Raw genomic sequence first — 25,354 nt, forward strand, 5'->3', positions numbered from 1 at the left:
CCTCTGGTAATTACTGCCGTTTACTAGAGAGGCTTCACCTATAGCCCTGCAGCCGAGTCACCCGAGGAGCCAGGGCGTCCTTGATTGCCCAAACCACGAGCAGTGTCAGGAGATCACGGTGTGACTGTCCCCCGACACTGCCACTGCTAGTCGGGTCCATCTGCTGACCTCCACAAAGCTATGAATCACGCGCCCAAGAAAAATCCCAACAAGGCTGAGGTGTGCCAAGAGCTGGTGATTATATGGAGATGAAACCTCTCCTGGTGACTTGTACTCATTGCCCCTTGTCTTCTCCACGTGGTTCCTTGTGAGGAGAGAGCCTTTATCTTCTTCGTAGCCATCCTTTATGTGCTGTAATACTGTGTGAGCCTTCTCTTCTCCAGGGAGAAGGGAGCTAACTCCTTCAGCCTTTCCTTGTAGGACAGGCTCTCCAGCCCTTTGATCCTCTTTGTGGCCCTCCTCTGGACCCTCTTCAGTCTGTCTGTATCTTTTTTGAACTCTGGGGACCAAAACTGAACGTAGTAATCCAGGTGCAGCCTTACAAGTGCTGAGCAGAGTGGGATGATCACATTTCGATCTCTGCTAGTAATGCCCTTGCAGTTGCAGCCCAGGATCTGCTTTCCCTTTGTTGCTGTGTTTGACTTTGGATTGCTTTTTCATGAACTTTTTAATCACGTGTGAGCAAACTTATCTGTTCTCCAGCTCAGGCGTGGAGCACCAGGGCTCAGCACACACGAGCTGGTGGTGCTTTCAGCTGGGGTCCTGCTCAGGCAGCTCAGCCTTGCTTGGTGGCCACCTTCCCACCAAGAGTGCTCTGGACCCCCCACTTTTGATTCAAAAGCATCATATAGTGAAAGTCTCCTGATGGGCAGTAATTTGGAAGCAACCCGAAGCAGAGAATGTCAGCGCCTCTTTTCTGTGGTGTTTGAGGCCAAGTGCCTGGGAGCTCCTGCTCCAGCCCTTCTCTCTCCCAGTCATGATGGCTAAACATAGCACCGAGCAGTGGGACTACCAGCAACGTTTGTTCATTTTGATTATTATTATTTTAAAATTTCCTGCTTAGTCCTAAAGATCACATCAGTCTTATCAGGAAATTTAAAAAAAAGAAGAAAAAATATCCTACATTGTAACGTCTAGGGTTCTAATAGAGATTTGAAACAGCTGAATTAGCATGTTGTTTTGATTCCCTGAAACTTAATATCTTCTGAGTCCACAAACAAAGCTCCTCTCCCTCCTCACTCCTGCCTATGCATGCACACACGCTCACTAATTCATTTGGAGCAGTTCCATAAAGGTTATTAAATATTATCACTTAGATAGACACAGAATCTGCTTATAAGAAAAAAAAAAATCCCTGAATTTATTAGTGGATGAATTTCCTTCCTGCCCTAAGATTTCAAGAGGGCTTTACTGGAGGTGGAACTGAATGATGCTCCTCAACTGGGTTGAGTAAGCGCTAGGGTAAGAGAAGCCTGCCAGGGAACCGGCAACTGCGGGAAGCGGCTCTCTGCCGTGCCAGGCAGAGCCGCAAGCACCCCATAAGCTTTTGCTTAAACCGGGGACCTTTTAGTGAACCCTGCGTGGTGGTTTGCACTGCCAAAGTGAAAGGCATCGCCGCCGTCTCCATGGGAGCCAAAGCGTTGTCCTGAGGTTGGTAGTGGTGCTGACGACCGCATGGTTGGTTGCAGCCGGGTTGTGTTTGAGGGAGCTCGGGCTCGGGTGGCCCTGTTGTGCTGCCAGAGATGTCATCTTTGCAATGCGATGGCTAAATGAGGGTCCAGATTAGTCATGGTCAGTTAGGAGGATATCATGCCACTTCTTGGAGCGGGATCATTAGTGTGGGTGTTTTGGCCAAGCTCCAGTTATATTCTCCCCTACTCTGTGAGCACTTCCCCTTGCTAATGATCCGAAACCATCATGTGGCATCGGTACTTGTTGCTGAAAAACAGCAACGTTTTATTCCAAAGTCCGTCGCACATCAGTAACGGCCCGAGTGCTCTGTCTGTATCAGTTCCGCTTTAATGCACACCAAAATCCTTCATGTCATAAGCTGCTACGGAAATTATTGCTGTTAGTCTGGTGTGGCAGTTCTCATCTGCTGTCCGTGGAGCACGGTCCCAGCCACATGTCTCCTTCCAGATATGCTTGAAGATTTCGGTTTTCCCTTCTGGACCACAAACACTTCCAGCCGCAAACGCTGCCTGCTGAACAGACCAGCCTTTACATCTGCGGGCTCGAGAAGCGCGAGGCCATTAAGGAACCGTGCTCTGTAATAGCTTCGTCTGGGAATATCCGTCCAAACAGGCTGTGCTCTAACCCCTTCCAGTGCCTGGAGTTACCGTGAACTTTGCAACGAGGAAAGGAATCAGGTGGGGGAGTCTGTGGCTGGTGCTGTACATTAGCAAAGCTTAGTCGTTAAGTCACCATGCTTCGCTGTTCAAGAACAAGGGCTTATTTAAAAAGAGGAGGAAAAAAAAAAATAGAAAAAAATAAATCCACAAACCGATCCTGTTTTTGTGCTGTACAGCTCTAGTCGAAGTTTTATTAAAGATTTCCATTTGGCAGACCCATGTAATAAATCTTACTGGTTAACAGTCAGAGAAGGAGGAAGAAAATGCTTTCCTGGTGTCTGCTGGGAATTGCTGGTACTAAATTAGCTGCTCTGGAATTATTGCTGGCACCATCACGCTGCCGCTCTTGCCCCGTGGAGGCTCTCTGTAGCACACGCCTGTTTGCACGCCGCCTGCATCCTAAGCAAGCAGAATATGGAATTTTTAATCATGCACAGAAACGCATTCATTTTTTTTCCTCGTGGAAAAATAAACCCTTGAAGGGCATTGCGGGAGGGGAGAGCACCTGTCCGCAAAGGGGGGGGACTCTCCAGCGCCGGAGGGGATGGATGTCTTTGCAAGTCTTTCTGGAGTGGGGTGTCCAGCAGAGCGAGGAGTGATCATCCTGGCTCCTCATCCCCGTCGGCCGCTGTCTGCTGCCTCCAGAGATCCCACAAGTGAACAGGGGCTGCCAAACCGAGATGGGGTCCATGTGGCAAACAGGACACGCTTGTCTGACGTTTGGGAAATGTCAAATATTTCCCTCACCCTCACACGTGGCATGGAAGATGTTCAAGACTGTGTGAACTCTCGGTGAATTTTAAAACGCTTCAGGTCTATTACAGCTCCTTGCCCATTTGGCACCATCCCTCAAAGGGTTAATTCTAGGTCAACACGAATTTCTTACTGACTTCCATCAGGCCAGACTTAATCTGAAAATGATGCTCAAGTTGCTCTTCTGTTGATTGTGAGCTGGAGACCTGAACCATTTATTTTTCATTTTTCATTAAAAGTAATTTAACTTGATATTAAAGCCATTTGAATGAACCTTTAATTTTTCACACACGGGGAATTTCACACACATTTCTTTTCCCTGTGCTCGAAGCCATCACACTCCCTAGTCACTAACATGTATAAACAGTGCAGATAAAAATAAAAATGATGCGGTCAAGATTTTTCCCAGCAAATTCGGTATCGAGTGATTCCTGGTGAGAGGAGATCAATAGCATGCAGTTAATTTTTAAGTTGTTTATGTTGCTGCTCTTAGACCATGTTTTTTGTGATCCATGCTAATGAGTAGAATGAGGAATTTATAGATTCATAGGCTGAGGTCAGAAGAGATCTCTGTGCTTAGTTAATCTGAGCTTGTGTACACGCAGGCCATGGACTCTTCCCCAGGCAGCATCTCTCTTGGAAACGTATCTAATCTCCTCTGAAAAACACGGAGTGTTGGTGAGTTCGCCCCCTCCCTTGCTGATTCTCTGTTTAATTATCCTTGCTGTGGGGAAAGCGCCTCACTTCAAGGCTGAGATGTGTAACTTGACTTTCTAGCCCTCGTAACCTGGTACGCCTTTGTCTGAGAGACTGAAAGCTTTTCCACTTGCTCCCAGTGATCAAGTCACCTCTCAGCCTTTCTTTGATAAACTCCTTAAATTTCATGTCAAAGATTGGATTTGCAACCTGGGGTCATTTTTGCAGCTTTCCTTTGAACTTCTGCTGATATTTCCACATGTCGATGCGTGGACCCAAGACCTGCATTCATCTCACCAACGCTGTACGTAGCAGCACTCTCTCTTCCCAGCTTCAACTTGTTTTCATTTCGGTGTTGGCGCTCATGTTATATAGCCAATATTGCATTGACCTTTTATCCACCGCATTGCGATGAGAGCTCATGCTGTGTAGCTCTGAGTGGCCTCCTTTATGTCCTCCTCTCAGTGCCTGATTTCTAAGGGGAGCAGGGCTGCTCTGACGTGCTTCCTCCATGGATTACTTTGCATTTAAAATACCGCTGCTAGCTTGAGACCGTCTAACTGAGACATGCAGATAACTGGCTAAAATAGCTCCTTCTGTAATATTTTTTACCCACCAAGTGTTATGCCACCTGCAGCCTTTACCAGGGGAGATTTTTCTATTACCTGGATTGTCAATAGATATATTACATGGCATTGAAGAGGAATCAGTGCTTGCTACCGGTGGCTTTGCTCAATGATATCTTCTCATTAACAACTATATTTTGAGATCTGTCAGTGAAGCAGATTTAATCTCTCTAATGCGTGCCTTGTTAATTCCATATAATACCAGCCAAATACCTTGGAGAAATCACAGTATATTATAGCATCACAGTTGGCTTTAGCCGCCAGGCATGTGTTATTAAAAACTAAAACAAAAGGACACAGTTTTCCCCCAAAAAAGCAAAAGACAACAGGTTGGTTTAATGAGACTCATCTTCCAGGAAAGCACATTGATTGCTGTTCATTATATTATTAGCATCTAGTTATTTGTTGATGAAATCCCAAATTAACCACTCTGGCATTTTGCAGAGGACCAACATGAGGCTAAGTGAGGCCACTTAGCCTGATGTTGGTCCTTTGCAAAATTAATTGCTGCACTAAAATTCTCTCTTTCACCTTTTCAAAATACGGAAACACTTTGGCAATGCCCTGATCCATCCTGAACTGTAAGAGTTATTAAAAATCAACATTAGTGGTTCAATCAGCTTCTCGGCGAAGTCTCTAAAGATGCCTGCGTCTAAGACAGCTGGATTGCCTGATTTGAGAACTTAATTTCTGAGTTCACATCTGTCCTTGCTGCCAACAGCGACCGCTTTTGGTCCCTCACAGCAGAATATGGAACCAAACCTTCCTGCTCCCTTCCAAATACAGATGAGAAACAGCCATCTGATCGGTCTGTTACACTTTGCTCCCTCATCAGCAATGGTTTTGTAACTGATTAAAATTACAAATTTGATCCCAAAAGGTTTGAAGTGCCTTTCTTTTCACCCCTGTTAGCCCTTAGTACTTCACTGGGGCCCTCAGCCTCCTGTAGCAGCAGCCAGTTTTTAACCTCGTTACTGCTAACCTCCCTATTTCCATACATACTGATTTATTTAGGTTTTGTCATAGGCTTTGCATCTCCTTTTGGCTGAAATATTTTTCCTTGACTGTTTCCCAGCACATTTAAGAATTTTTGAAATTGTGCCTTTTTTGGCATCCAGTTGGGACGTACTGAAATATTTTTTACTTTGGTGACTCTCCCACTATAAATGCAGGTTTCCAGTCCACTGTTGCTTTAGGCTTTAGAAAAAAATGTCAAAAAACTTTTGTTTGAAGTTACTTTTTACTGACGGGTGTCATATTCTACTTAAGCAAAGGCAGTTCACTATGGTGCCTAAGCAGCAGCTAATATTTAGGGCACCGGTTTACTCTCCTTGGTCCATCACAAGGTGTCCCACCGGATTCCCTTCTGCAGGGTGCAGAGCAAAGCATCCCTTCACGTTAGAGACCTTGGGAAGTTTGCAGGTGAGATGGTCAGCCAGCAGCCCTTGGTTGAAATCATCATGGCTATGCAATTTCTCTGGCAGTGTATTCCAGATACTTAATTAACAGATTTTTTGTTATGTTTTACAAAACAGAAATGTTCAAAGAGCAGTTCATCCCTCTCTATGGGACGATGCAGGGATGTATCAAATGTACAAGTCCCTCGTGTTTTATTTTACTGGCTAGGGCTCTAATTCTGAGCTGCATCGTATCCTTTACTTCTGGTTTTCAGGAGAAAAATATCATTAGCAGCTGCCTGAGCACTGCAGGCTCCTCCTCATCCCGCCTTGCCTCCTGCTAGAGTAGAAGACTTGACCTTAGTGCAGGATGCACACGGCTGCAGCCGCCCGGGATGGAGCTGGCTGCTCCGACACCTTTATTTACAATAAAATACGCTTCAGCAGCCAAGAGAGGGCGCTCCTTAAATTAATAAAAGGGAAAAAAAAGGAGAAACCCCCCAAAAACAGCAAAAAAAAGAGAAACTGAGCATGCTTTCTTAAAAAGCAATTTTCTCATCTGCACCAAAGTGAAAGGTTAAATGCAGCAAGGTAAATCATGGAGGTGTTTTTCAACCGTAGGATGTGGCCTGGGGAGATCCCTGAGGCAAGGAGCAGAGCTGTGGGCTGAGCATTTGGGAGATGCGGGTCCAATGTGGGCCCAGCTCTGCCCCATCGATGCTATTCCTCCCACCCCGGCCGCTGTTTTACTCAGGTGCTTGCCTGGCACAATCCCTCCGCCCTGGTTTTGCTCAGTGCCTCGAGACACTGCTGCATTGGATATCGAAGATGAACCCTCAGCCAGCGTCCACGGCAGCATTTGAGGACCAGTGATGGCTTTTCCCCGTGAAACCAATAGCTTGGCCAGTCCCCAGCACAGGGATCTGCTCCGTGAGGGGCTGGCACTGTATAGAGCCTGGAACAAGCCCGTCTTTCTGTAACGGCCATGTAAGACTTTTAAAAAGGTCTTTAAGTTCTGCCAGTACCGGCAATGGGTGCCAAGTTTTATTTTTGTCAGCCAGTTCGGGAAGTTTGTTAAACCCATGATCGGGATCGGGGAAGCGAGCCCAAAAAGCAATCAAAAGCACATAATAAATAATAATTAATATCAGTGTCTGGTGCTTACTCAGTACTTTTTTTTTTCTTTCAAGGATCTTTTAGCTAGTTAGCAAAAACATGTTCCACATTACGGTGGTCTCTCCTACAGCGGGTATTTATCATCCTCCGATTACACGTGGCAAACTGAGGAAAACATCATTCCTGTAATCTGCCGGAGGAGCCCAAGTCATGTCCCTCCCAGCAATACATCGTGCCTGAAGGTGAAGAGACACGTGAACCATAGCAGGGTCCTGGCTGTGCACTTTGGGAAATGCTGTGTCCCTGAACATGCACAAAATAGAGATGAGGAACCCCCCCCCAGGTGGTACACGCCTCCATTCCCCTCTCCCCTTCACTGTTAGGTAGCATTAGCTTATTTATCAGCAAAAAATGTTAAGGCACCGGTAATTCAGTTTTAATGGTTTTTCTCACCTGCAGAACTGCCTGGAGTGGTTCATGTTGGGACCTGCTTTAATATTGCCTTTCTCTGGGTCATAGATGGTGGTTGCTCGTGCATAAGCTCCTCCAAGAATAAAGATGAACCCATTGAGAGTGACTGCAGGAGCATATTTGTTATCTGTCAATGGAAAGCAACACTGAGATCAGTTTTAGGCTCAGGTTCGGAGACTGTTTTTTTATTTATACATTCCCCTTATTTATAGATAAATCACGTTTCTCTAAACCTCCAAGGCTAGGGAAAGAAAAATGAGGAAACCTTTCCTGGTTTTGTTCTTCTCTCTCCAAGTTCTCAAAGGCACTTTTAAAGTTCATCAGTCCTTCATCCCCCAGTATGCACCTCCCTCTAAACTGGTAAAAGTACAATTATCCTCTCCTGAAGCCTAATGGAGTCACCGTGAAAGCTCCACTCTTACACATGAAATTAAGATGTCAAGTTGTTTCAGAATTTTGAATTGCTGCAAATTTTAACTCAGATGCTTCCCATGCCTGTGCAGCACCTAAGTACAGAAGAAACCCACAGCACAGAGACACCCTTAATAATATCCAGTAGTTGATTCTCTTTTGTATTCTGCTTTTGCTTGTGGGAAGGTCAACCACATAATCCAGAAGACTTTCTGAGACCCGACCTTTTTTTTTCCCCCCTTCATCTGTCTCGTAAATTCATCTGCACTTTTATTTTCCGATGTGTGAAGTACCTCCAAGCGGTCTTGTGCTTTAACAATGAAGTCTGTGAAGTTGGGGTTTGGAATTAAACAAGTCCCTTATCCTAAGTCACGTTCAATCGGAGTTTTCAAGAATGCTTTAAAACTCTTGTCTTAGCTGCACCATTATTAGAAATATTGGTAAAACTAACCATAAATTATCGAATAAAATATTTCTAATTTAATTAGTTGACTTGTCCCGTATGCTGCTAGCACGCCATATGCACATTATTAAATATGAGCCAGTTGGGCTGAAATTTCTCATGATGGTGTCTGTCTTGATGCGATACAGTTTTTTTAATCAACATTTCAGTGAAACCAATATCAGCAGTGTCTGGGAACAAAAGACGGGAAAATACATTGCTTTATTTGAGTAAAAATAAGCCCTACAACCAGTTTGCTAAGAAGCAAGAGCCTAAGCCCTTTGAAGTGTGAACCCTGGGTGGCTACCCTGGCATCAGGGGACACATAAAAATTATCCATATGTAGCTATATATTAAAACTTCTCCAAAAATCTGCATTTTTATATAATCGGAAAAGGTTGAGCCTCTTCTGTCTCCAGCAGAGAATCAGCCTGGACACAGTCCTGCCAGCTTCAGCCCCTGCAACCCTCCTCCTGAGTGCGGGGAGTCGGGGGCAGCGTGCATCGGGGAGAGGAGATGCGATATCATCTTTACTACAGCCTTCCATCTCTCCTAACAGCCTCTCCATAATGTTGAAGGGGTCTGTATGTTCCTCCCAGATCTATAACACTACGACTGTGTCCTTTTACGAACACAGAAAGAGATGGGTTTAAACCCATCGGCATTTGCTTACCTCTTGCACAGCTGGCGTTGTAACCCTGAGGTTCTTGTAAACCCACCTTATTCCATTAAATGTTTAATGAGAGATTTAATGTGACATGAGTTTAGCAAAAGCTGATGAACGTCTCCAGAAGAGAGGTAATTGCCTTAACTGGTGTTTGAACTGGTTAAACTGGAAGAAAAATAATGGGTTTTTTGGTGTCTGCTGCTCTTCCAGCATGGCCATGGGGTGGTCTGGCTCAGTTCATCTCACCCCACGTTGGTGCATGCCCAGGGGTGCAGCACCCAGCATGAAAACAGACAAAACATGTTAGGGGTTAAAATTGGGCTCCTATTACCCTGAGTATCTACAGGCATATGTCAAAAAACTACGGATGTATTAGGAAAATGTCACTGATCCTTGGGAACAGATGGGAAGAAACTAATTCATCCAGAAAATAGAACAAGGAGTATTCAGTTTCTTCTCAGTGCCACTAAGCCACTATAATTCATCAGAAAGACTTATCTGTCCTAACAACCCGTCTCACATCCCTTTCCAAATCAGACTTGCATATGTGACATTTTTTCCAGTTAAGACACTCATCAGAAATTTTCCATATTTAATTATCACATCTTCCTGTTTTTTTTTTTCTCTTCGACTAGCACTATTTTGCAGGATAATGAAACTCTCGCATAAAAAAAAGAACTCAGGTCCCAAATCTCACAGGGAAATTATTTGGGGCTCCCTCAAGGCAGAAACAGCGACTTCTCAGGAGACTGAATCACTGGTTTCACATTCCTTTTTGTTAAAGAAAGAGAGGGAAACCCCTTGGTTATTTTTACAGTGACTTTTTTTTTTTCTTTTCAAATGGCAGACAGTCTGATATTCTTTTTCTTTCTTTTTTTTAAGAGGCAATTGTGTTTCATTCTCATCTATTTTTTCAATGCATCACCTATCCGTTGTCTTTTTACTGCTTTTGACTTTAGCTACAATTTCATAAATTAGTACAAAGTAAGCCTAAGATACAGAGAAATCTTTGCTGTTTCTTTCAGGAAGGGAGAAGTTCACAGCATTCTCCTGATCCTGATGAAGATACGGCAGAAAGACACGAGGGACACCCCTCCAGAGACAGGTAGAGAGAAAACAGTGGGGTTTATTTTTGTTTTGTTACCATGGAGGCAGAAAACGTTCACGGATACAGGGAGCTTGGAAAACTCAAGCCATCATTCCTGTTACTTAGGTGTGGATGACCACCTTCAGTCTTTAACAGTCTTCATCCCAGGTGCTACCCACACTCTTCCCTTGTTGTTGTCCTTCCCAGGGCTCAGTAACCTCATGCAAACACTCAGGAGACTCCAACTTCTGTTGCTGCTCTAAGTCCTTAACATGCTCATAGTGCAAGGTGGTTGGTTGGGGAGCCTCATTTTGCAAAAGCATGTTCTGGTTGGGCGCTTTGGTCACTGCTACTGGGCACGAACATGAGCTCCTATGGGTCAGAGGCTTACTGTGGGATACAGCAGGGACATTGGTTATTTCAAAAGCCTGCTGGAGGAAAAGAAGAAAGGGGAGAGGAAGCATGGAAACACAAAACCAGCCTCCTTCTCCCTCCAAAATTCAAGTGTTGGAGCTGTTGGATATAGTAATCCATTTCAGGCTGGAAAATCTTAAATGGGATTTGTCCAGGACAGCAAGCACACTTGAGATTAAAAGGCACAATAAATGTAAAGGAAATAATAGATAAAAGGTACTCTTCTCTCTGAGTGGATAACATCATAACATCATTCTCCTTTGCTGTTGCTGTAGGAAAATATGCAAGTATTTCTATTCTAGCGACAGGTCATTGCGGGAAGGGGTATGCACTCAACGCCAACCCTTGAGCCGGGGGTGTACTTCACAGGGGGTTGATAATTTAACCCACGGGTGTGCTCCTCACTTGGTAACGACAGCGCGCTGTCTTGTGTCTTGTGGCTCTCGTATCTCTCAGTACATTACATGGTCAAGTAGCACAGTTCTGCTTTCTCTTCCACGATTGCCTAAAGATCTTACATTGCCTTCCAGTAAAGCACTCAGTCAGAGCCTGAAGTGGCATTAAAATGAATGGCAGCAGCACTTCATATGGAAACAGGTGATTAAAACCAAGCTAGTCAAACATTTTTATCAGGAGGAAGAAATGTGGGCATGCCACCAGTCCAGATATAACGCCAACCAAAGGGACTCCCTGCAGGCACGGGTGGCTGGCGGGGGGGTTGATGCACATGATCAAGCAGATTGGAGAAAGGAGACTAGTTAATAGAAACTAAATCTATTTTAATAGTAAGTGCCTCTTCCCCTCCCTGAATACTATGCAGACAAGCTCAAGAATGACATAGTAAAGGGTAAGATAACATCCCTCAGCCGCCGGGAGACTGCAGTCTGATCCTTAACATAGCTTGTGAGGCTGAGGTGCAGATACTGCAATTAACAGCAGCGTCTCAGATGTCAGCGCTCCTGGCACGGTGCTCTCCTGCTAGCTGATCTCTCCTAATTACACAACAGCCCGATGGTTTCCCCAATGATCTTTGAGCAAACCCTCCTCAGAGACCCCAGAATTGATCCTCTTCAACTGTGAAAACCATATTTTGTGTGTGTGTGGCAGGGATCACTCATGCCATTGTGGGGCAGTTTCAGCATCACATTTATGGGCAAAATGTTGATGAACTGAAGAGAGTCAGACAAAGCATGGCCACTGAGATGAAGTGGAGGTAGGAAGTGAAGGCGAAGACACCTGATGAAAGGCAAACACGAAAGTACTGACTTTGCTGGGTAGAGGACAGAGTAAGTATGTGGAGGGGTGACACATCAAGGAGTGGAAAAATCAGTTCCATATCCTCCATTCAGAATTGTTTTTTCCACTCAAGGAGAGATGAGTGAGGCAAAGGAAAGTAAAATTCAAGCTTGCAAGTGGGAAAAACACTAAGAACTAGTCATGGGAAGAAAAATACATTAAAGGATGACATGAAACACTCATTGCTTTGAGACTTCTAGGTGAGAGCTGGCCAACCTGACACACAGTTACGCAACTATTGGCCTTGGGGAGAGGGACAGGCCAAGACACACACCTGATTTTTTCTAGTAAAGTCCAAAAATAAATTAATGGGAATGATTATGCATTTTAACCAAAATAAGCCATGAGACAGTGCAGTAAAAATGCACAGATGCTGCTAACGCCATTTTCCAGATATTTCTTGCATTCTTAGCTCTCTCTGTTTGTTCCACTTTGGTTGGACATATGACTGCAGGAGTAAACGGTATGGTGAGGAACTACATATTTGGATTAGAAACCAGAAATGCTCATAGATTTTTGACTTCTGTGTTCCCATAATTTTCACCAGATTTGAAAATTTAATAGTGGTGATGATTCAACACTGTTTTTCTTACAATCCAGAAACATTAATAAAAACTTGTAATTTCACCGGTACAGACACTGACTGTTCAGGGTATCAAAAAAGGTATATTTTAGTGCCCTGGCATGAAGGCACAAAGTGAACTAAAAGGCAGTGACAAGATAATTAAGTTTACTTACAGTCATTGACTTCAGCATGTCTATGGCCATCTTGTTAAATAAGACAAACCACAGGAAGCTGGGCATGAAATACATTTTTAGCAGAGCTATATAGGACAGCCTGGCAAGAAATGGAAAAGCAGGTGCTGCAAGTATGTAGCCCTTTTCATTTACTGTTGTAGGACACTGGCTCAACACCAGCAAACTTCTAGAGCTCAAAACACAAGAAGGGGATGTGCAAGGTGGTTTATAAAAAAAGCCCTGGGAAGCTCCAGTAATATCAAGCTGTGGGCTGTGCTGCTGCAGGAACACCTGCTGGCTCCGAAGGTGGCGAAGATGGAGGCGAGGCAAAGGACGGGACACTGAGAAAGACCCTCTCCAAACACAGATGTGTGTAATCAACACCTGCCCAAAGACTACCAAAGCATCCATGTGCAACGTGTTGGTGGTCCTAGTGTCCTACCTACTGCATGCAGGCATCCATGTTCCAACACCTCCTGGTAGGTGAAGGCTAAAGAATAAATGGAAACTAGGACTGAATTCACTGCTTATTCCTAGAAGAAATCCAAGCAGAAGAGAGCAGGGGCTGACCTGCATGGATGTGCTATTGGTCCCCACTCCGTATCTCCTCTGCACAGACAGGGTGTCAGTATCCAGCCTGCTTCACCTCCCTTCAGATTAGCCACAAAATGGCTGCCGCCCCCACCCCCCTTGCCATGGCTGATACCAGTGTTGCCTTGGGTCAGGCTGGCACACGATGCTTTGGAAGAGATGGACCTGTTGGGTTCAAATGCGTGCCATGCTGTGTTCAACTCACTATCATAAAATACCACAGTGAATTGAAACAGGTACAATTGATCTAAAAATCTCCACAGACCTCAGCTACTTTCAACATGTGCATCTACAGTTGCATATCTGAGCATGCTTGAGGTGTTTTTAAATAATCCATTGTCCTATCTGAGGTCAAACAGGTTTCACTGATCACTGGGGTGACCTTAAGCAACACAAATTGCCGTCAAGATGCCTCAGTTGACTTAGCTCAGAGAGACACCTTAAGAATTCACAAATCAACACAAAAAGGCTCTGAGGCTGTCAAAGGCACCCCAGCAGTGATCATATCAGGGTTTATCTCAGCTCTATTTTGTAAAAAGTACCCCAAGACTCCTTCTATTCCCTCTTTGTTTTAGATAAATGTTGACTGTACCACACTTGGCGTAGCATCCAGTTCTTGAGGGATATTTTACAAATACAGGTGATACTATGGTTCTTGCAGAACTGGAGAAATTAAAGTATATTTCCAGTATTCCCACAGCCTGTTAGATGATCAGGCATCACATCAGTTCGGTTTCCCAGACATTCTCCACCGGGGTGCAATTTTTCAGGCTCTGTGTTACTTTATTTGCAAATAAATTGACATTACACATTTCCCAACAAAGACACACAGCAACTCTGCATTTCATCATGTATTTTATGCCTTCGGCTTAACTAATTAACTTTGCTTACACCAAAATATAAATACCATCTTTTAACTTCACTGCTGTCTTTCATGTATTTTTGTTAGGAAATAACAGTACGTGTCCATTAGAACAATGGATGACAAACCCAACTCTGGATGGTTTGGATGATTTTTTTCCAAGCACGCGTGGTGTTGATGCCTGCTAGACAGTATAACAAGCTCAGGGAATGATTTCTTAGCTCCTATGGCACTTGTACTATTTTGGTAAAGAAAAGGAATACCTCTTTGCATAATGCATTCATTTTTGCAATACACTCTGAGCACAGGAAAACCTCATACTGTCAGTCAGTGGATTAAATAAACAGCAGCAGCTGGAGCCGTGTGATGGAAAAAGCCAGGCAATAGGGTTGTTTGCACCGCTGTATTACATAAACATGACTTTTGCCGGTTAACGCCCTCCCGCTGGGCGCTTCATGCTGCATCATATGCATGTCATGTTATGTTAGGCTGGACACAAACAGCAGCAAGGGAGTCGGAAAGCAGCAGCACTGGCTGCACAGGGGAGGCTACAGCCGTGGCTGTACCAGCTCCTCATGACCTGATCTAATAATAATTGTAACAAGCTGTAATAAGAAAAGCAGCTTATTTTAGCTTTCTGGCTATGTTTAGGCCTTACCTGAATACCTTAGAACTGTACTTCTGCAATTTATTACCGGCTACTCCTATTGCTCTACCAGGCTCAATACTGAGACCATGAGTCTTTTTAAATGAAACACCTCACGTCACAGTTTCAATGTGACTAAGAGGTTTAGGATGGTGAAACACTGGAGCAGGTTGCCCAGACAGGTGGTAGATGCCCCATCCCTGGAAACATTCAAGGTCAGGTTGGATGAGGCTTTGAGCAACCTGATCTAGTTGAAGATGTCCCTGCTCATTGCAGGGGGGTTGGACTAGATGATTTTCAAAGTTCCCTTCCAACCCAAACCACTCTATGATTCTACGATTTTATGATTCTAGGACGCAAAAGCAAGTCAACCCAAAGCAGCTTCTCCGTGATGACTGTATAAGCGCTGTTTCTTTGAGCACCTTACAGCCAGACAGAAGGCTGCCCACAGCCACCCAGCACAGATCAGGTGGCCCAGGTTGGCTGTCACCCTGCAGTAACGTCCTCATGAAGCTGAAAGCTAAACCTCATTTCCAAAAGCAGTCTAAACACTCAGGGTGCCAATTGCCATGGAAAGCAATAAGTTGCAATCTTCTGAGTGCTACCTTAACTTTGGAAGGAAGTCTGCACCTATGATGTTGGCTTGTACGTTGGAAAGTTTGGCCTCTTGTCTTCCTCTTTATTCTGTAAAATGTTTGGTGAGCTCAGCGACATCATAAACCAATAAACACAGTTTTAATAATCTACATGTCTCGATTTCAGCCTCTGAAGCACGTATGCTTTTGGACACCACTGATAAATCCCCGTTAAGAATGACTGCCATTTCCCACAGGACAGGCGACACTCTAACAAACCCAGGAGTAATCATTCATTAACTGAGCGGTGTTGTAAAACCGCATGGAGCGACACATGATGCCAGTATGAAGTTTCACTGCACTTTGCCATTTTTTGGATCTAAAATTACTAGTTGTCCATATGTAATAACTGCTTTCCTTTCTGCTGTACTTTGAACTCATCACTTCTAGTGATAACTAGCTGTATTAATGAGTGACAATTGCCTTCAGTAAAGATCCAGATAATTGCCTCTCTGGTATAATATACCATGCCTTCCTGCCAATCTGGGTAAACATATCTCCCCTCACCCCTCCACCTCATTTGCTTTCTGCAAAGTCATTAAAATACCTGTAGTACAAAGACTTGCGTTGTAACACAGCTTTACTCTGATACCACGCATCCCTTACCGATCATCGGAGACTCTATGAAACTCCAGGAATTAGTCTGAGGGATGTAGGACTGCAAGACCCCTGCAGCTCTGCCGGCTTCGTTCACCCCACCGAAGACGTAGATCTTTCCACCGCAAACGGTCGCAGCAGCCGAATGAACGGCCTTTGGCAGAGGAGCGATAGTCTCCCACTGGTTGGTTATTGTATCGTACCTAGGACAACAGAAACCGGAGTGAGCTGAGATGATGCAATGCTGGGCAGGACAGACAGGCAGAGAAAGCAAACTGGGATATAAGAGAAAGGCAGCTTGACAAGCAGAAGAAAAGCAGAGGTGGAAATGTATTTTTTAACGTCCTACAAATTCAACCGCTTGGTAAACAGTGTAATTAATGCTTTTTCTAAGCTTCTAAAACATTGCGAAAAGCCCAGAGAAAGCTGGTTCTATTTTCTGTATATGCCTCTCAGATCTCATTATAGTCCAAGCTAAAGAAACTCAGGACATCTTTGTTGAGATGTCTTCCACTAATTAATTTCTATTAATGAGTATACAATGAGATTATTCTTGCAAATCAGTGCAGTGATATCCAATAGCAACCGCAGGCAGGCAACTGTTAATATACTTCAGTTGTTCAGCTTGTGGAACACATCTCACCTGCAACATAATGTAACACGATAGCTCTTTTTACTCTAGTGAACTGACCAGCGACACACATTTTGTGCCAGAATAAGTTGCTTCCATTTAATTTTCATTGTGCAAACCTAACTACTGTGCTTCATTGCAGTACGCCACAAACGTTAATGCTGGAATAAGATTTCATGTCTATATTTGACATGAAGCAAACAGAAAAGAGTGTGCGTGAAAGTGCTAAATTAGTTTTAAGGTCATCAGTATCTGATTTAATTAAGCCATTGACCATAAGGTATGTGCAGTTAATAATCCATGGATGAAGATTCATTTTAGACAATGTCACAAGTACAGACGTCATTTTTTTTTAAAGATAATGTGGCAGTGATCCAAATAGCTGCTCTAAAATGAGTCCTGGAGACAGTGGAAAATAATGTGATTTTTAGGCTTCTATATTTCCATGTAATGGCACATTCAGTCAAATAGGAGTTTCCTGCATAGTGATTATTCAGAATTGTTTACTGCAAGAACAGAAGCCCTTATCACCCATTCAGGGCTTTTGCTCTTAATATTAGTGATATGCAATATGCAAACATGAAATGAATCCATGGCCATGAACCGATCTGTAAAAAAAGATATAGCGACAGGGGAATTCTGCCTTTGCAACATGTCCATCAAATTCTCACTGCCCAAACTTGGGGAAAATAAAAGGGACAAAAGATATAAATGGGAGAAACAGCACAAAATAATGTGCTTAATGAAAATGCATTAATGAGTTTCCAAGTAATATAACTGAAAGTAATTAACAGACTCATAAAATGAAGCAAAAGCAAGAGGGAGGCAAACTTTAACTAAAAAAGACAAGGAAAGTCCCTTATAATGAGCATGGAGAACTGCCTTGTACAATGCTCTAAATTAGTTACTGAGAAATTAAATTCATCTACAACGAAGTGATCAAAGGGGAGAAATATAACGAGATTAAACAACATGGTGCTGGGAGCATTTGAGGCAACACACCTATATTGGGCTGATTCTTAACATTTGGTACCAAACCCGCCTGCAGATGCGTGTTTGATTGCACAAGCAGCTCCTCCAGGTAAGGCACCAGATGCTGCATCTCCTGCGTTTGCCCACAGCGCTCGGGGCAGCACTCAGCCCATCCTAGCAGATATGCAAAAATGTCGCATAATATAAAGTTTCACACACTGCTTTTGGGTTATGCTTTGCTAACTGTAGTCATTTGGGGCTTGGTAATTTAACTGTTGATGTCTTATTGTATTAATAAACACTGGTTAAGACATTGGTTAGAATTGGTTAGAAATTAGGCAAAGAAATAGAGCTGAGAACTGACCTAACGTGCCTTTCTAGTTCCTTCTAAGATATAAATTATATCTGTCACCTGATACGTATTGTCTCACACCATCCACTCTGACTTAGCACCACTGTTAATCCAAACTTCAGGAAGGTTTGTGGCCAGAGTGGTCTGAGACGGGATGGTGAGCAGCCGTGCTGCCTTCTGCGGTACGGGCAGAAGTACCTGGCAGACCACAGTTCCCAAGACTGATACGTTCCTGCGCCAATGACTTTCTGATCATCCTAATGAATTTTCAGGAAGGAAGGGTTATGCCCTTCACATTTGCTGGGAGTCAGGTGTGGTGGAGGACCATGTCTATAGGAATACTGGAGAAGGGTTCAAATTAAAAAAGACAATAGTCCCTTTTCTGGATGAATTTCACTATTGGGACCTCAGGTACCCTAGACCAAATTTTTCGCCGCTCTATGTTTATGCTATACGATGACAGAACTGATCTTTCAGTCTTCTGCCCTCCTTCATCTGCCACCGGGAAACCAGAAATGACCAGTTGCACTTCATCTGCTCAAAGCCAAGGGCTGCAAATGTACTGGATATAGGTGAAAGTGGGGCAGCTTAAAAAAACAGTCCTGTCCTGAGGGTCATTTGTTTTAAAAAATCAGTGAACCATAAAGCAGGTGGAAGCCAGCCCTTGTCCACCTAACACAGACATCTAACGTGGGTTTCACACGGGCTGCTCAGTGAAGCAATCCTCTTAAGTGCCTAACTTAACCCTGGGGCCAAAGAAGAGAAACTGGTGCCTTCAAGGCCTCCTGATACCTGTTCATCAAGTACCTCCATTCCCCAGGAATTTTTTCCTCTGGTTCATTCCCTCCTTGCAAAACTGTAGACCTGATTTCTAGTCTCTGTTTTGCTTCAGGTCCCACCCACTAGAAATAAGGTTTTTTTTCTGTTGGATTACAAAGCTGTCCACTATCAAATCTCTCTCTTCTATGTATGGACTTGCAGAAAATAATAAAGTCACCTCTTCACCTTCCATGGGATAAACTAAGTAGTCTAAGCTTCTTAAGTCTCCCACTGCAAGGCAGCAGGTTTCCATCGTTCTGGTGTACCTCAAATCGGCTCTTAATGTGTTCACACAAGGATTTGCACCAGATTAACTAAATTGATTTAAAAATGAATAAAGTTGAATATTTGTAACCTTCCAGGACAGGAAATAATGACACCTGCTTTACCTCTCTGCCCTAGGGCCTTTCCATCTGTCGCGTCATCTCCAGCGTTGCCGTCACTCCACCGCCACCAGTGCTAGCGGGGCTCCTCGGCTGCCTTTAACACCGGCTCTGCTCAAGGGCCAGCGGGGAGGGAACTGATTTAAAGAATAATCACTTTGATCTCTTTCCATTAGTCAAGCTTTGCATTTGATTCCCCTGTTTGAAGCCGTAGATGGAAACTTAATGGGAGCTGGCTTCGAGCCAAGGAAAGGTTTTTCTTCCCTCTCCTCCACTGCTCCCTCCAGTCCTGGCGTGTCCATGCCGGTCCTTGGCTATGGGCCTAGCAAACCCATCCAATTTGCTGAACCGGAAACTTCAAGGACATCTCCTTTCACACGACTGATGCCTGGTTTTGCAGTCCTTGCATGCTACAGACTCACGTGTGGTTTTACACGGCTGCCCTTGCACGCCTTTGCCCCCAGCGCAGCCCCTGCCACCCTGTGGTCCGTGGCCCTGCTGTGCTGCGGACATCAGCGTGGCACTTTCCACGCGTGGCGCTTCACGTGCACCAAGCACTGCCGTCTCACCTGACCCTTGTGCAGTCACTATCCTCTGGTTTATGTATTATTTATATACCATGATATGGCAAATGATCAGAACTCAGCAGAAAATACAGCCCAGGCTTGAAGGGAGCACAGGCAGAAATAACCTCGCTGGGTTTCACAGCTCTCCACTCTCAGGATTTCATCTGTGTGCCTGATCCTCCTCTTGCTTCACTCATTTTGTTCAACGCCTCCTTTCTTGCTCCTTCCCTACCGCCTCAATATTAACAGCAGAACCCCCTTCATTTCAAGCTGTGCTTGTTTGCTTCTCTGCCTTCTTGACTTTTGATCTCTTTGGTACCTGAAAACAGTATTTTTTTTCTCCTCAGTCTCTTAATTTCTGTCCTTCTAGGTTAAACAGCCTTATGAGTATCTTCATTTATTCACATTATAAAATTCTTACATCACAGTCAGCTGCTTACAGACATGCACCCTCCAGTTTCTTATACATTATTTAATTCTGTTTGCAGGAAAGCTGCTATTTAAAATAAAGTTGTACAGTGTCATATTGATCTGCTCTTCAAATGATTCACATGTTGTTTAAAATCACATTAATGGATTACTATTTTTTGCCTTTTTTATTTTCTTCTGACTGTTCTGAGGGGCTTAAGAAATTATCCTTGGACAAGGCTATATATTTAATTTTCTTAAGATGTCAATAAACCAGTAGGTTCCGAAGTAGTTTCTAAAGCTTATAAAGCTTATTCTTTACATTGAATATTTTAGACTGTCTTCCAAGTACACACTGCCAGCTGAAGTAATCTCCCAATTTTAGACAACCCTATTGTAAAAGTGCTGTCAGGTCAAGGGGATTCATCTTCTTCTGTCCTTCAAACAGATAATAACCACAAAGCACCCACATTTCCACACTTTTAGTCACATACATTGTCTTGTCAGCATACGCAGTCTTCTCGGCTCTCAAATTGCATATATTACAGGGCCCATCCATTATCTAAAAACCTAGTTCGTGGATCCACTTCATTTCGCCGCCTCCCAACTCAACTCATATCTCAGAAGAAGACAGAAAGTGTAATACCCTCTCGCCTAACACCTAATGACTCGCTCCCTGTCACGCAGAAACTTGCCAGAGGGGCTTGATGGAGAACTGCAGCCGTGCTGTTATTTCCCTAAACACTCATTCCAAAAACATAACTCTCCCTGAACACATACCCATGTACAGCCACAAAAATGGACTTATAACTCAGACCCTCTGGCACATGCATATTGTTTTAAGATGAGTAATGAATGACTCCTACTCGTCTGTTTGTGATAGTCCCGTAATATTATCCATCGAGCCGGAATTTTTACTGCCTTTTTACAGACAAATGGCAGATAAAGGGTAAAAAAATCTCAGCCCTGTTGAAGTGGATGGGCAAACACCCACTGATCTAAGTGGCACCAGAATTTCTGGTTGAGGCTGCACCCTTCAGCATCAGTGACACAGCCAAATGCACGGAGAGAGGAGCACAGGAGCTGATGCCATAAATCACTGGGAGGCCAGTGGTCCCTTCTTGCTTTAATGCTTTCTGATGGTGAGCAGATGTATGAGGTGCAGTCAGGTGGCAGCATGTATAGCTACTACGGTCTGACATCTATTATTAACAAACAAAATGCAATAAAACCATCTTTGTAAGATTTAACCATTTAAGACGAAATATTACAAGAATTCCAGGAACAACAGGTGGAGAACCAGAAGGAAACTGGGAGAAAACGTTATTTTCTCCATCTTCAAAGACCTGCTGCGGCGAGACACCCTGTAGTCTCCTTGCTCTGGGGCTGCTAACTGGTGAGGTCAGGGTACGTCACTTTGGACAGCAGACGTGTCCTCCACCACGCCAGTGAAACGCATGGAAACCTGGCCAAAGCTGGGCATGGTCACGCTTGAGCTAACCGGGCAAGCAGAAAGCGAAACGTGGTCAGGAAAGATAAGCTGCATGTGCACGAGGGAAGGTGGTAGGTGGCCCAGCAAGGGAGGGCGTCCAGTGCCTTGTCCTTCACACTGGTGGCATAGTCCGTCTGGGTGGGTAACAGGGCTATAACCTCAGAAGCCTCCTTTGGGGTGAAAAAGAATCCAAAATCCAAGAGCACATGACCCTGAAATTCAACACTGAAGGGAACAACGTTAACCTCAGAGGTACAAGTAATTTTTGGCATCACCTGACTTGGAGCATATGATCATGTAACTTTTTTATGATTTTAATACAGTGCTTTTGTAAGACTCGCTGGAATGACAGAGAGGTTTCCCCCCTCCTGAGAGATGGTATCTCAGTGTCTCATCCAAAGCAACACAATATTTGAAGAACAATGTGCAGCCCACACAGAAGTACGGTGGGAGAGATCTGGTCGCTTGTAGCTCTTGATGGGGGGAAAAAAGAAACAGAGGGCACAGTCAAGAAGGGAGTATTAACTGCACATAAGGCAACAGATAACCGAACAATTGAAATGGCTTTACTTTGTATTTTACTGTGGTTTTTTTAAAAGTTGCAACCCAAATTCAGAAAGCCTCATTGTTTGCAAAAGTGGGTACAGTGATTTAAATTCCTGAACGCTTGCCCAAATTAGTTGCCGGGCCCAATGGGAAATGCTTTTGTCTGAAAAGGCCTGACTTTGCTCCGTACAGCTATGAGGGTCAGCTTGTTCTCACCTGCATTTCTAACAGCAGAACCTGAAACGTCCTTTCCAAAATGTGCAGCTTCAGCCATGCCACGCTTTGGTGGCATCCATCCTCACTGTCATTTTAATATGAAGAATAAAAAAGGAAACATCCCCAAACCTCTCTCATTTCTTGGCATAACCCAGAAGAGGCCATGTTTTTCCATGGCTGTGTCTCACAAGTCACTTTATAGACAATAGCAGATTAATTATAACCACGGGTTTAGCAAATCCCCATGACAGGACATCCTTATTGAGACAGCGTGCGCTGAAATGATAGGGAGGAAATCTGCTCCCTTTCCCACACAGAAGTCTCTTGGTGGGCTTGTTCCGACTGAAAACCAGCACGGCTGCTCTCACGGAGCCACGCAGGGTACGCCGAGGGCCTGAGCGTGACTTTGCAGGCTGCAATGTCACTTGTGGCAAGAGCTTGGATGACTGAGATGCGAAGGAAGGAGAGGGGGAGCCTTTGCTTGATTTGGGGTTCACACGACTGACCAATGTTTTGGATGCTTTGTTAGAGAGAGACTACGAGAATCAGAGCAGAGAAAGAATTGAGACTGGGAAAAATTAAAAGAGATCATTGAATCGATGACATATATCAAGACACCTATCCACAACAGCATAATTTCTATGAAATCAGAAATCAGAAAAAAAAAATCTGCATAAATTGGTGAGAATTTCTTCAAAGCAAGTCCCAAGGGCAGTGCCCACCTTAAGCTCAGAGTAAGGAGGGAAGCAACGCTCCCATGTTGCATTCACTGCTATGATTTATCATTCATTCCTCACTGTCTGCATTTCCCTGACTTGCTGATAGCATCATCACCAACATCAGTTCTTCAGCCCGCGCCCGGGCTGGGAGGGAAGGCTACCTGCTGACCTTGTCCCACAGCACACATCCTTTCCTTTTGCCAAATCCTTGTCCCTCTTAAGCAAAATAGTGTCAAATGTGTGAACATGGAGGAATACAAAACTGTATGAGAATGGTGATCACTCAGCACCAGACAGGATCTCCCTGACCATGCATACATTCCCCAAACAACTGGTCTGTCCCATGAACTGAACTAGGCAGAAATCATTTGGGAAAAAAAGATGTGATCGCACGATTAAAGGTTGTACCAAAAAGTAGATTGGCAGAAGGAAACTTGATTTTTTGGCATTTCCTCATTTCCTCTGTTTGACTTTTTGAAACATTATTTAAACTTTTAATACAGGTTTTGGTATTTACGGTATCTACTTAAATGAAAAAATAAACACCCCCTGCATAAATGGAACATAAATGTTGCAGCACTAAAATCAAGAATTAATAGATTTAAAGCATCTTTAATCCCAACCTTTTGAAAAATGTTCTTTTTTAATTTATTTTGCAAATCTTTCTTAATGACCTATCCCTTTTTTGGCTCATCTATTAAGGCAACTTTTACTGGGAACTGCCTGCTTCAAAATGTTGCTGAAGAAGTATTCACATTCAGCACTGAAAATTCACAGAAAGAAAAAAACCCTCTTATTTTTCGTTGCCAGATTCACTAAGGAAAAACATTTCACAAAAAATGTATCATTAATCTATTGTCATGATGCATTTTTAAGTGTTTGGCTAAGGCTAGGGCTGTATTGATCTTTCTGGAATGGAATATTCTTATATACTGCATTTTGAAGTGGTTTCTATATTTTAATGAAAACATTGATATGCATATAAAATTTATGGGTTTATTGAACGTTATGGTTGACATGAAATTAGTTGGTTTTGGAATTCTACTTTGTGAAATGTTTCTTGTGTGCTTTTGTTCCTTTTTTTTAGGTTCCATGTGAGAAAAGGAAAACTTTTATATCTGGAATCTTCTTGAAAAGAGAAATTTCCATTCTCGCCCATCTTTATTCAGTCCCTGTCGGCCAGGAATTCAAAACTGTTTTCATTTATCGGTTGTTTTACTCAGAGCTTGGCAGCTCCCAGTCCCAGGCCAAGACCACCAAAGGGAGGATTTTCCTTCCAGCCAGGTCAAGGCTGAAGTGTTTTACCAGGAGAGTGCATGTGAGAAACCTACTTTGCTGTTGCTTTATTTTGGGTTAAAAAAAAAAAAAAGGAAAAGAAAAAGGATTATTGTGATCTGTAAAGACTTTAATCAGTACTAAATTCAAAGGAAGTTTATTAGTTCATTGTATAATCTGTGTAAAGTGTCCAAAGAAGCTTAATTCCTCTCTTCCCTCCTCTGAGCAAACCGGCAAACAAACTGGCAGCTTTCGTCTTTGGTTTTGAAACAATGCTTTCCACTGAAGCTTTAAAAAGAAATCTAATCCTGCATAGTTTCCTCCTTTCTTAGCTATTATAAAAGCTTATTTTAACACATACAGCCCATTTGATGTGTCCTTTAAAAGGGAAAAGGTCCTTTAGCATAGCATGAAGAAAAAGCTCCAACAAACAGCATGGGTTTGGTTTTTTTTTTTTTTTACCTTTCCACATGGTCGACGTTGCCTGCCACACCGACCCCTCCAATGGTATAAATTTTCCCATCGTACACCAGACTGTTATGTCGACACCTTGGGACTGTCATGCGGGACACGAGGTTCCAGTTATCGAGCAAGGACATGTAACACCAGACATCAGCGAGCGTGACACCCGACTCCATGCCGCCTGGCACCGACGCGCGGGTGAGGGAAAGAAAAGGGGAGAATTACGTGAGATCCTGGAACGGCAGCAGCTTTGCACACAGCAATCAAAGCCAGTTACAAAGTAAAAACTCTTCAAATGACATTTGACTAATTAAAATAAATCACCCTCAATACTGAGCATCTGTTCCGATGATGCATATCTGTGTCATTTATTCATGTGCCCCAAAGGCTGGTTTGGTTTTTTTTTTTTTTTCATAAGATGACATGAAGAAATCAAGATGTCAGACTACGAGGGACATGTACATAAGGGGATAGACCCTTTCCAGTGTTCATAAATAACTTCCAGTCCATTAAATTACTGCAACACTTACAAGAAGGTGTCAGGAGGCAGAGCCTATCTTGGCTTGCAAGACACAGGCCAGTCTAAAATCTAAAATGCTTCATACAGTGATGGATTGAAGCAACACACATGGGCAGAATAAAGTCAGTGCTTGCACTGTAGGCTTAATACCTAGTTTTCAGGGACAAATTTCTTACTTATTTTCATTTGCTGATAAA

At 43.6% G+C, this 25,354-nt stretch overlaps 1 protein-coding gene across 5 annotated transcripts in view; it reads right to left on the minus strand.

Moving 5' to 3' along the window:
• KLHL29 (kelch like family member 29) overlaps positions 1-25,354 on the minus strand; it is a 409,152-nt gene that overhangs the window by 6,442 nt on the left and 377,356 nt on the right. For 4 of the 5 annotated variants that reach the window (XM_054822071.1, XM_054822074.1, XM_054822070.1 and 1 more), the window contains 3 exons: positions 24,638-24,818; positions 15,806-15,999; positions 7,393-7,537 (listed from right to left, as the gene is read on the minus strand). In XM_054822071.1, coding sequence (XP_054678046.1) covers positions 7,393-7,537; positions 15,806-15,999; positions 24,638-24,818 — 520 coding nt within the window. The remainder of the gene's footprint in view (positions 1-7,392; positions 7,538-15,805; positions 16,000-24,637; positions 24,819-25,354) is intronic. The other variant, XM_054822072.1, reaches the window with a different exon arrangement.

The sequence above is a fragment of the Grus americana genome, chromosome 3 (genome assembly GCF_028858705.1).
Source record: "Grus americana isolate bGruAme1 chromosome 3, bGruAme1.mat, whole genome shotgun sequence".
Lineage (NCBI taxonomy): Eukaryota > Metazoa > Chordata > Aves > Gruiformes > Gruidae > Grus > Grus americana.